This window comes from Portunus trituberculatus, chromosome 48 (assembly GCF_017591435.1).
Source record: "Portunus trituberculatus isolate SZX2019 chromosome 48, ASM1759143v1, whole genome shotgun sequence".
Taxonomy (NCBI): domain Eukaryota; kingdom Metazoa; phylum Arthropoda; class Malacostraca; order Decapoda; family Portunidae; genus Portunus; species Portunus trituberculatus.
Window position 1 is genome coordinate 28,049,919 of NC_059302.1, and position 11,729 is coordinate 28,061,647.

The following is an 11,729-nucleotide window of genomic DNA, read 5'->3' on the forward strand; positions in this document are numbered from 1 at the left end:
CCTCCTCACTTTTACACTTCATCACGTTTGTTATTTCTTTGATTATTAAAATGAAAAGTAATATTAAGAAATCCATTGCATAACTAAAATCCATTGCATACCTAAAATATAAAAAAAAGTCAAGATAGAAAAGGCTATTGAGAAAAGTAATGCACGAAGGAAAAATAAAGAGGAAAAGGAAAAGGAATAAAGAGAGAGAGAGAGAGAGAGAGAGAGAGAGAGAGAGAGAGAGAGAGAGAGAGAGAGAGAGAGACTACTATTCTTTGTAATGAGAGACAGAGAGAGAGAGAGAGTCAGCAAAGGGAGTCAAGAGCATCAATTGGAGAGAAGAAAAAGAGCGACTACTATTCTTTGTAATGTCCTTTTTTTTTCTCTTACTATCATGTCGTGCTTTCTCACAAACCCAGACTCAAGTGGACAGCATTGCACTTCCTTCCCTCCTTGTCAGTCCTCTCGTTCCTCCAGTGTTTCCACCACACCAGGAGTTCTAGGGTATTCATTCTTTTCACACCTTGTTGTCGAAGTCATCAGTCCCTTAACCTCTTCAATACTGAGACGCATTTTTACCATGGTTTTTGGTTTTATTAGACCATTTTACTTGCATTAGGGACTGTCTATGGATGTCGAAAGACTAATGGCCAGAGTCTTTACAATTTTAATCCTCACATAAGTTTCTGAAACTGTATAAAATCGCCAAATAGTAACCAGAATGAATATGAGAAAGCGGCATAGTACAGTTGCTCCCCTTACCATTTGCCCGAAGTTACGATGCTCGCGGGGAGGGAGAATCTAATAAGTTATTTTCTTCATCGTCTCACACTTATGGGGAAAAGTTAACCCCGGTAGGTGACCACATACATCAAAGAGTAGTAGCTTCCTCTTACCTGCTTCCTCCTCTTCCTTCTTCTCCTCCTACTCCTCGTTCTTTTGTTGTTGTTGTTGTTGTTGTTGTTGTTGTTGTTCTTCTTCTTCTTCTTCTCCTTCTTCTTCTTCTTCTTCTTCTTCTTCTTCTTCTTCTTCTTCTTCTTCTTCTTCTTCTTCTTCTTCTTCTTCTTCTTCTTCTTCTTCTTCTTCTTCTTCTTCTTCTTCTTCTTCTCTTCTCCTCCTCCTCCTCCTCCTCCTCCTCCTCCTCCTCCTCCTCCTCCTCCTCCTCCTCCTCCTCCTCCTCCTCCTCCTCCTCCTCCTCCTCCCTCCTCCTCCTCCTCCTCCTCCTCCTCCTCCTCCTCCTCCTCCTCCTCCTCCTCCTCCTCCTCCTCCTCCTCCTCCTCCTCCTCCTCCTCCTCCTCCTCCTCCTCCTCCTCCTCCTCCTCCTCCTCAAGCTCTCTTCTTGTCCGAATAATTAGACATGATATTAGTATTATAACTCCAGGTCACTTTTTCCACACTGCATGGTACTTTTCCCAACTACTTTCCATGCCAGCGCTGGGTGTAGGGAGTGGTGGGTGGGGAGTAGTCTTCTCCTGTACTGTCCTGTGTCTCTTCTCTTTATCTAGTTAGAAGTAGTTACCAAACAGCCTCGAAAGGACCAAGAGGTTTGTTGCTGTTTGGCTTTCCTTTGTATTCCTCCTCCTCCTCCTCCTCCTCCTCCTCCTCCTCCTCCTCCTCCTCCTCCTCCTCCTCCTCCTCCTCCTCCTCCTCCTCCTCCTCTTCACGTCTCTTACTTCTGCTTTACTTTAGATAGCACAGTTTTTGACAGCTTCGTCAGGGCCAACAGGTGTGCTGATGTTTGTTCCTCCTTTGTGTTCACTTGTGTACCTCTGCACCTCTCCATCCTCCTGCATCCGTCGGCATTATTTCCACCAATCGGCCTTGTCAGTCAGCCTCCTTGATCGCCGGGGTCGACAGGAGGACAAGAAAAAGGAGGAGGAGGAGGACGAGGAGGAGGAAGAGGAAGAGAAGGAGGGCAAGAGGAGGCGCTATTTTTTTTCTGTGCATTTTTCTTTGTGTGTGTGTGTGTGTGTGTGTGTGTGTGTGTGTGTGTGTGTGTGTGTGTGTGTGTGTGTGTGTGTGTGTGTGGTCACTTACCTGTTTTTCATTGTTGAGTGATATGTTCACGTTCATCATTGACATAACGTTATAATTTCCATTGTCTGAAGGTGGAAGATGAAGTGAAGAAAAAGAGGAAGATCTTGTTTTTTTTTTTCCTTTCTTGTTTTTTTTCCCTTTAGTTGACTTGATCTTGTTATTCACTCACTGATTTGTTTGTTTATTCATACATTAGTTTGCGCATGGGTGGATATAGTTTGCAAGGTTTATTGGTTAGTCAGGGAGTTAATTAGCTGTTCGATATTTTTTTTTTTTAGGTAGATTGTCAGTTTGTTCATTAATTCGCCCTGAATTTCACTGAAGTATTCGTAAATTTACATAGATTGTCAGTAAGTTCATTAATTCCCTCTGTAATTCACTCAAGGGGTATAGATAAGAAATATGTTTGTAAATTTACATAGATCGTCAGTAAGTTCATTAATTCGCCATGTATTTCACTCAAGTATTCGTAAATTTACATAGATTGCCGGTTAGTGCATTAATTCGCCCTGTAATTCACTCAAGTATTCGTAAATTTACATAGATTGTCAGTAAGTTCATTAATTCGCCCTGTATTTCACTCAAGTATTCGTAAATGTACATATTTTTGTGGATAACATTAATTTCCTTACTCTTATCCATACTTGAATTCACTCATTTGTTTATGTGTCACTCATTTGTTCGTTTATTTACTCATTGATTTATCTCTACATTTTTTTTTGTTTATTTCTATATACAGGAATGTCTTGATCTTGTAAACACGTGTGAAAGTTGATCGACTTGAGTTCCAGGGAAGGTTGTGGCGTCTTTCACACCTGCGTCAGATTGCATTCAGCACCTGGTCGCGCCTCGCCGCTTCTTTATGCTTGTTCTTGCCGCCCTTCCTGGTCTTAATGCGATGCTGCGGTGTTCCTTATTCGTATGGAGGAGAAATTAACGGGTCGTGTTTTTAGTTTTTAGCCCTGGGAATTAACTGTGTGTTTTTATTTGTGTTTGTGTTCGCTTCCTTCTGATCCTTGAACTTTTTTATGTCCAGGAATTCAGTTGACCTGATCGTCCCTGCTACTCAAACTCCAGCACTCTCTGAATCTAGACTGATATCTGAATGATATTATTTTTTTTATTTCCTTTTTCCATCATCGGAGCTCAGATATTTTGAAAGTAACTCCGTAGCTATCAGTGTATTTGTGAAGTTTATTTAACACGCATTTGATTCTCTTCATTTATCAAACATTATATTCCGAAATCATGTTAAAGTGCCTCATAATGTTTATAGAGACGATTCATTAAGCAGTGAATCGCAATTTGAAGGAATATTTTGGCCGTGAATGTGTGCAAGGAATGAAGAATATGCACTGTGAAAATATCGACCTTGTGTGGCGAGAACTGGGGCTTGCCAAGATTGTGCGAGACTGGCCTGTGTTGATGGACACTGGCGCCCTTCGTGTGTGTGTGTGTGTGTGTGTGTGTGTGTGTGTGTGTGTGTGTGTCTCTCTCTCTCTCTCTCTCTCTCTCTCTCTCTCTCTCTCTCTCTCTCTCTCTCTCTCTCTCTCTCTCTCTCTCTCTCTCTCTCTCTCTCTCAGGACGGAGGGTGTAAAGTAGGAATTAACATAGCAGATTTTTCTTCTCATAATAATTATATTAGTTATAGTAATGGAGCTGGCGATAGTAGTAGTAGTAGTAGTAGTAGTAGTAGTAGTAGTAGTAGTAATTTTGTTGTTTTTGTGTAAGTGTTCACGAAAACCAGTACCTGCGTTTCCCATACATTATTATCACCTTTATTACTATTACCACCACCACCACCACCACCCTATGCATTTTCTATTCTTAACGCGAGCCCAGCCACTCTTTGCCTCTCGAACGCACCACTACCACTGCCACCAGCCTGACAAAGGGGCTGCCACACTGCTATAACCCCCCGTAGACGTAACATGCGCCGCCCTACCTCAGCCTTGGCCCTCAGCACCCCTCTGTAGGGTAACGGAGCTCGCGACCTTGACGGGGGGAAAAAAATATTAGCTCCTACGATCATTAGAAGCATTTAGTAGTAGGGATTGTAGTGTTTTAGTTTTTTGTTGGCGATAGTGTGGTAGTAATAGTAGTAGTGGTAGTAGTAGTAGTAGTAGTTGTAGTAGTAGCAGTAGTAGTAGATGGAGTGGTCGTAGTTGAATATATAGTGGTAATAGTGATATTTGTAGTATATAAGTAGTAGTAGTAGTTATAGTAGTAGTAGTAGTAGTAGTAGTAGTAGTAGTTAGTTATGGTTTTGTTCCTGTTTTATAAAAATGTACTACACACTCGTAGACGAAAAAGTAAAACAATCCCATGGTCGTTTAGTTGTGGCAAAAAGTCGTAAGAATGAGAGAAAGAAAAAGAGGGAAAGGAAAAACGGAGGATAATTCTTTTCTTTCCACATTCGAGTTGCAAATATTTCCCATTGTCTCTTGCGAGTTTGTAGAGAAGAAGAGGCTGAAGAACATGCGTGTGTACTGTGATGAACACACACACACACACACACACACACACACACACACACACACACACACACACACACACACACACACACACACACACACACACACACCTGCTAGAGTTGTAGACATGTTATATGGCTTGAGACCCTCCCCTTAAAAAAAAAAAAAAAAAGACATGCGTAATAAACACTTATGTAAAATTATGTAACCAGTAGGCCGGAGACTGTTTGTTCTTCCTTTGTGTTCCTTTGCTGTCGAAAGGGAAGGGAGAGAGCTGGTATTGGAAGAAGGGGGACGTGAAAGCCACAAATAACATGAGAGGGACTTGTAAAAGGGGATCCATCCACCACGAACACTACCGGGTTGACAGACACCAGGGGTACTTGAAGCCACCACAACCATCACCACCTATTCCCGTCCTATTCCCGTTCCCATACATTCTCTCTCGCCTCAGTGATCATCCCCAGCATCCTTCACGTACCACTTCCCTCACAGGACGAGACGCCGCCTGCCATCACAAATCTGAACGTAAAAACATCCTTCTGCATCGACATTGACATTTCCCCATCACGGCCGTTCCGCCACTCTTTCCTGCCCGTATGTACCTCTCTTCCTTTCGTATTTCCCTCTGTTCTACCCTCCTATATGGACTTTCGTAGCATGTAGAGACAATACAGGAAGAGTACGTGTAATCCAGGCAGTGGTGGTGGCGGCGGCGGGGCCCTGTGTGGTCAGTGGGGAGGGGGCGGGTCAGGCGGGTGGTGAGTAAAGGTTGTGACCGAGGTGGGTTCTTGGGGGCCGCCCGGTGTGAGTGTGGCTGCCCAGGTATATATATAAAGCGCTGCGCCGTAGCGAGACACACACACAGACACGCCAGACATCAGCATGAAGGCGTTCGTGAGTATCCTGCTCCCCAATCTCCTCCTCTTCTTTCTGCTCCTGTTCATGCTTCTGCTTCTGCTACTTCGTCTGCTGCCTGCTGTTCTCCTTCCCTCCCTCCCTCCCTCTCCTTCCCCGCCATCAGCTCTCCATGATCTCAAGTTCTCTCGCTTCACTTCTTATCTTTGAATATTCATATGTGTTTTGCCTTTGTTTTCTTCTTCTTCGTCCTCCTCCTCCTCCTCCTCCTCCTCCTCCTCCTCCTCCTCCTCCTCCTCCTCCTCCTCCTCCTCCTCCTCCTTCCTCCATGATCCTTTCTATTCCTTCTTTGCTTTGCTTTGCTTCCCATTCTTTTGTCTTCTCTCATTCCACAATTTCTTCGTGTTTCTTCATTGCTTCTGCTCCTCTTTCATTTCCCAGCGAGCCTTTCCCTCCTCCCCTCCCCCCCCAACACTCCATGAGCCATTAGTTGCATGCTAACGCTTTGTTCCCGCCACTTTGATAAACATGGCGGTCCTTTCTCAGAGTGATGAACAGGAGGTGGTGACAGGAAAGGATATGTTCGGTGGCCTCTCTTATGCCTCTTTTGACTCTTTCTCTCTTGTTATTTGTAATTCATAGTCTTACACTGTCTTCCTTTTGTTCTCTCTCTCTCTCTCTCTCTCTCTCTCTCTCTCTCTCTCTCTCTCTCTCTCTCTCTCTCTCTCTCTCTCTCTCTCTCTCTCTCTCTCTCTTTTCTTTTTTTTTTTTTTGGCATGTTTTTCTTTTCACTTGTTTTGTGGGGTTTTTTTAGGGGGGTGTTTCTGTATTTTGTCCTTTTCTTTCTCTAAGCTATTGTTTTGTTTTGTTTTCATTTTCCTCTTCTTTGCTCTCCTTTCTACTCTCCTCTTATCTCTTCTCCTTTCCTCTCCTCTCCTCCTCTCTTTTCCTCTCCTCTCCTCCTCCTCCTCTCTCTCTCCTCTCCTCTCTCTCTTTTCCTCTCCTCTCCTCTCTTCTTTACACTCTTCTCTCCTCTCCTCTCCTCTCCTCTTCTTTACACTCTTCTCCTCTCCTCTCTCTCTCTCTCCTCTCCTCTTTCTCTCTCCTGCCTTTTCTCCCATCTCTTCTCTCTCTCTCTTCTCTTCTCTTCTCTTCTCTCCTCTCCTCTTTTCTCCTTTCCACCCCTCTCCTCTCCTCTCCTCTCTCTCTCTCCTCTCCTCTCTTCTCTTCTCTTATCTTATCCTATCTCCCTTTTTCTCCCCTTCTCGCATTTCGCTTCCCTTCCCATTCACTAAGATTACTTTTTACTCCCTATTGAAATCTCCCGGAGTCTTTCGAGTGCGTGACTGATAATGTTTATTTCCTTACTAGTATTCCTCAGGTTCACTTGATGAGACGCCCAAAGATACTCACTCGATACAGTCTTTGCCTACACTTCATTAATATCACAAGTGTTTCTTTTTTCTTTTATTTTCTTGTTAATTATTCTGGTTATATTTTCTTTAATTGTTTTTCTTTTCTTTTTTTTCATCGGCATTGATTGTATTAGTTCTTCAGTTCTTTGTCTCTGCTTCCGTGTTGGGTATTGGTGATGGGGAGGGTGGAGGGGTTAAGGGTTGGGGAAGAAGGTGAGGTGATGAGGGGTGGTGGGGGGCTGTGCATTGGTAGGAGTGTCTGTGCAGGGTAGAGAGAGGTGGAGGTAATTAGAATGGGCGTCACAGGTGAGAAAGGGACCAGGTGAGATATTAGTGGTGTTCATTAAGGAGCGTCAGGTAAACAACAAGGTGACATGACTCTCTCTCTCTCTCTCTCTCTCTCTCTCTCTCTCTCTCTCTCTCTCTCTCTCTCTCTCATGTATCCATCTTGCGGGACTCTTTCCATGTAAGGTTATGATCCAGTTTTTGTCTATCTGTATCCGAGGAGGACCAGTTAAGAAGAGGAGGAGGAGGAGGAGAAGAAGGAGGAGCAGGAGGAGGGAGTGGTGTTTGCTGGACTGCCTTCAATACCCTCCTTCCCTACCTCCCTCCCTCCCTCCCTCCCTCCCTCCCTCCCTCCCTCCCTTTCCATATATTTTTTTTCTGATCCGCATATAAAAAGAAAACGAGAATTAAAAATGAAAGTGCTTGAGGATAGACTTTCCTAAACTTGATCAAGGTGGCTTTTTTTTTTTTTTTTTTTTTTTTTTTCTTTTTTGTACCTCCTCATGCCTTCCTGGTACGCATATAAGGGTGGCAGGGATTAGAGCTGGTGTTAAATTGAGGCTGGAGAAAGCATGATAGCAATTTTGATAAAAGAGAGAGAAGAAAAAAACGTCATAATTTGCAGTTGCAGAGTTGTCTTTTTATAGTGCTTGATCACTTTTGGGGTGTTTATTTCCTGTAGTTCTCTCTCTCTCTCTCTCTCTCTCTCTCTCTCTCTCTCTCTCTCTCTCTCTCTCTCTCTCTCTCTCTCTCGCGTCTTTTCTTTTATTCGTTTGTTTTCTTTGACGTCTCCTTTCTCCTGCTCTGTATCCTTTGTAACTGTAGCGCGTCAAATTTCCATCGTGTTCTAGTCCCGGGAGGCGAGTCTGATGTTAACCTGTCTCTCCCTTCCCAGGTGATCCTCTCCTGCGCGGCAGCGGTGGCCGTGGCTCAGCACCGGCCCCTCAAGGATGCCAGTCATTTCCATGTAAGTATACATCATCCCTTATCGTCATTATCATTATCGTTATTTGCTTTCATGTCATTGTTCTCACATCTCTCCTTTTTGTCTTATCTTCCTTATTACTATTCCCTTTTTCTCCACTAAAGTCTTTGTGTTTGTATTCTTTCAATATATTCCTCTGTAGTCTTTCCTGTAGTCTTTCCCTTCCTTCTACACGTCTATGCCTCCCCACAGGCCATCACGGAACCCCACCTGCCCCGCGACCCGAACGTGCTCCTGGCTACACAGAATTTCCTCAACCAGTATGCGGAATTGAAGGCGCTTGCTGATGCTGCTCCCGACCCACCCCCCCGTCCCACTGTAAGTACCCATGCAGCCGCCGACTCAGTTGTCTTGGCTGATATTGATGTGTACCGTCGTGATCTATATTGTTACTTTGTTCCTTCTGCATTTTGTTTGGAAAGTGACTGACGGTTCTTCCCAATTTACCTTCCCAATAGGGCTTTGTCCAGAGACCTGTAGCTATCCAGAGGCCTATCCCCGTCCATCCACCACCCACTCTTCCTAGCGCCCACCGCTTCGCACCCCAGCCTGTTGCCGCCCCTGTGGCTGTGGCCCCTCCCTCCCCACCTCCTTCCCCTGCTCCCATTCACGTGCCCCATCAGCGTCAATTTGATGTGCATGGCGAGATCCGCTCCCTCCTGAACAAGCACAGGCCCAGGGTTGTCCCCACCTTCGCTCCCGCTCCTGTAGCCCCCAGCCCCACCCCTGCTCATGCTGTTGCCCAGCCAGCTCCCACTTTCGCCCCTGCCCACCGTCCCTCACCAGCTGTGAGATTCCCCAGCTTTTCCGTTATGAGCAACGTGGGCGGCCACCAGAGGGCCATCAACTCTCACCAAGTTACCAGCACTGGCTTTGCCCCTGACGTGCTCGCCGCCCAGAAGGACCTCGCCGCCGCCCACCATAACATTCTGAGGCAGCAGGCCGCTCTCGCCCCCAGATTTTTCTAAACACTCTCCAACCTGCCCGCCTAGCCTGCCCACACCCTCAAGTCCAAGAGTTACCAAGGTCTCTGGCCGCCGTGGGAGGGGATGGCACAGCAGCAACAGCCCACATTGGTGCCTGCGCCTAGTGTAGTCCATGACGACGTTCTGCCGTTGTAAGGTAGAGCGAGGCACGACTGTACATACGTCTGTGTGTAAATACATTTTATACAAACTTTATGGTATTCGTATGATTCGCTGTATCCCTCGCCCTTCTAAACACAGTCCGCTGCCCCATATCTTTACCCCTCACCCCTCACCCCCACCACAGCCTACTTCGTTCAGCATTCCTCCCCAACACCACACACCATGAGCCTAGATTCATGATGGCGTCACTAGACCCTCCTGTTTTGGCGCCAAGAACCAACCATTTGATGTTCCCCAGACTACCTTGTCCTAGCTATTACGTCAAGTATCCCCCTCTCCCCATCCATAGCCTTCCCTACCACACACAACCTTACCTTACCACAGCCTTCTTCTACCCTTAAATTCTACCACAGCCTTCACAACCACTACCTTTCCCTACCACAAGCTTTCCTACCATACGCTGCCTTCCCCATCATTCTTAATTTCCACAGCCTTCTCTATCGCTACCTTCTACTACATCATTATCACAGTTATCCTCTACCACAGCCTTCCCTTTCTCCATTGATACCTCCTGCTGCAGTCTCCTCTTATTCTCGTTGCCTAGTACCTCTCCTGCTGTAGTCCTCTGCGGCTTTTCCTCAAGTCAGTCCGCGTCCTACTTGCTGATTCTGTGCATGGGAAATAGTTTAAGAATTTCTACTGCAAGTTTGAATGAGAAAAAGCGGGAGAAATAAAAGGAATGTGTACTGAGAGTTTTTGTAGAGGAAACTGGATAAGAAGGAACGGGTCAACTCGAACAAAACGGAGAAAATGGGGAAAATTGTGAGATTTGGGAGATCCAGAGAGAGAATTACGTTAAGATGCGAAATATATTAAATAAAACCAGCCTGAAATTCTTTAGTGAGGAATAGAACCGTTAGATTTTTATTCAGTCTTACTTTCCGCCACCACCACCACCACCACCACCACCACAGCCCCTTACAAACACGAGTACCGGGGTGAGACAAAAGGTCAAACACTCAAGGACGAAGTTAATGAACAAAAAGTGGACGAGAGTGACCAGCCACTTCTTCCTCTCGCGGCGAACAGAAGGGAGGTGGGGCATGTGCGGCAAGAAGTGGGATAAACAGAGAGAGAGAGAGAGAGAGAGAGAGAGAGAGAGAGAGAGAGAGAGAGAGAGAGAGAGAGAGAGAGAGAGAGAGAGAGAGAGAGAGAGAGAGAGAGAGAGAGAGAGAGAGAGAGAGAGAGAGAGAGAGTTTTTATGCAGGAGGGAGAACTGCCAAGGGCAACAAAATATTAGAATTAAAAGGACCACTGGAACTGGAGTTTCCCTAAAAGATTTGAAAGAATTAGCCAAAAGCCTGGGATAAATGTGAGTGAGTGGGTAAGTGAGAGAGAGAGAGAGAGAGAGAGAGAGAGAGAGAGAGAGAGAGAGAGAGAATCAGTTCTGGTAAAAAAAAAAAACAGATAGACATACAAACGTACATTAATCTAAATTTAATGAAGACTTTGGAAACAGTGACATGTAAAGACCAGGACAAGGGGCCGCCGTGTCACAGTAGAAACATGCGTGCTTTTGGGGTCCGAGGAGGGTCTCTATGCGCACGGGTTCAAATCTTGTCCACGGTCCGAGTGTAGGTTGGGCTTTCTCACTCGGGGCAACAGTTTCCTAGCGGGTGGGCTTTGAGATAGGAGGTACCCCGAAAAAGTATCCCTTTAGCCCATAGATTCCCGTGAAAAGCCCACATGGTATAAATAAAAAAAAAAGGCGGAAAAAAAAGAGAAATGCGCTAATAACTGTGCACGAAGTAAAGGAGGTTTGTAGACTGACACACTGAACTTTCGTCTTGTGGTGTCTTCAGAGGAACACGTCGCGCGGTGATCATAAACACGGCGCTTCTGATTCCTCCCCTTGTGATGCCGTGATGCCGCGCCTTCCCGTATTTCATCGCACCAAATAAAGAGATAAATCAGACCGTCTTCCTTTTTTTCTTTTTATTTTCTTTAATTTTCGCAAACTGATGAACATTATGTGGAGAGTAATAATGATGGTGGTGATGACAATGATAATGTTGGTAATAATAATGATAATGATAATAATAATAATAATGGTAATGATGATGATGATGGTAATGATAATAATAGTAATAATAATAATAATGATAATAATAATAATAATAATAGTAGTAGTAGTAGTAGTAGAAATAATGATAATAACAACAACAATAATGATGATAATAATAATAATAATAGTAGTAGTAGTAGTAGTAGTTGTTGTTGTAAAGTAGTAGTAGTAGTAGTAGTAGTAGTAGTAGTAGTAGTAGTAGTAGTAGAAATAACAACAACAACAACAACAACAATGATGATGATAACAATTATAACAACAATAATAATAATAATAATAATAATAATAATAATAATGATAATAATAGGGTAAGTCAAGTTTCTAATCTTAATGGTGTGCTATGATCATGAATCTTTCCGGAGGTCCGAGGCTAATGTGCGAGATCCAATATTAATAATAACAATATATCCTGTTTTCTTTCTGATATTTTCGTGTGCTTGGGAGGAAAATGCATTGCCACGTTATACAAATTCT

General features: G+C 44.4%; 1 protein-coding gene across 2 annotated transcripts in view; it reads left to right on the forward strand.

Annotated features, from left to right (window-relative positions):
• The window catches only part of LOC123498806 (protein tonB2-like), a 49,701-nt gene extending 40,478 nt beyond the window's left edge, over positions 1-9,223 (forward strand). Inside the window, exons 1-4 of one of the 2 annotated variants that reach the window (XM_045246231.1) lie at positions 5,307-5,396; positions 7,953-8,024; positions 8,235-8,360; positions 8,501-9,223. In XM_045246231.1, the coding sequence (XP_045102166.1) occupies positions 5,385-5,396; positions 7,953-8,024; positions 8,235-8,360; positions 8,501-9,010 (720 nt within the window). In that variant the 5' untranslated portion in view covers positions 5,307-5,384 and the 3' untranslated portion in view covers positions 9,011-9,223. Of the gene's footprint in view, positions 1-5,306; positions 5,397-7,952; positions 8,025-8,234; positions 8,361-8,500 lie in introns of those variants that run through there. The other variant, XM_045246230.1, reaches the window with a different exon arrangement.
• The last annotated feature ends 2,506 nt before the right edge of the window (positions 9,224-11,729 follow it).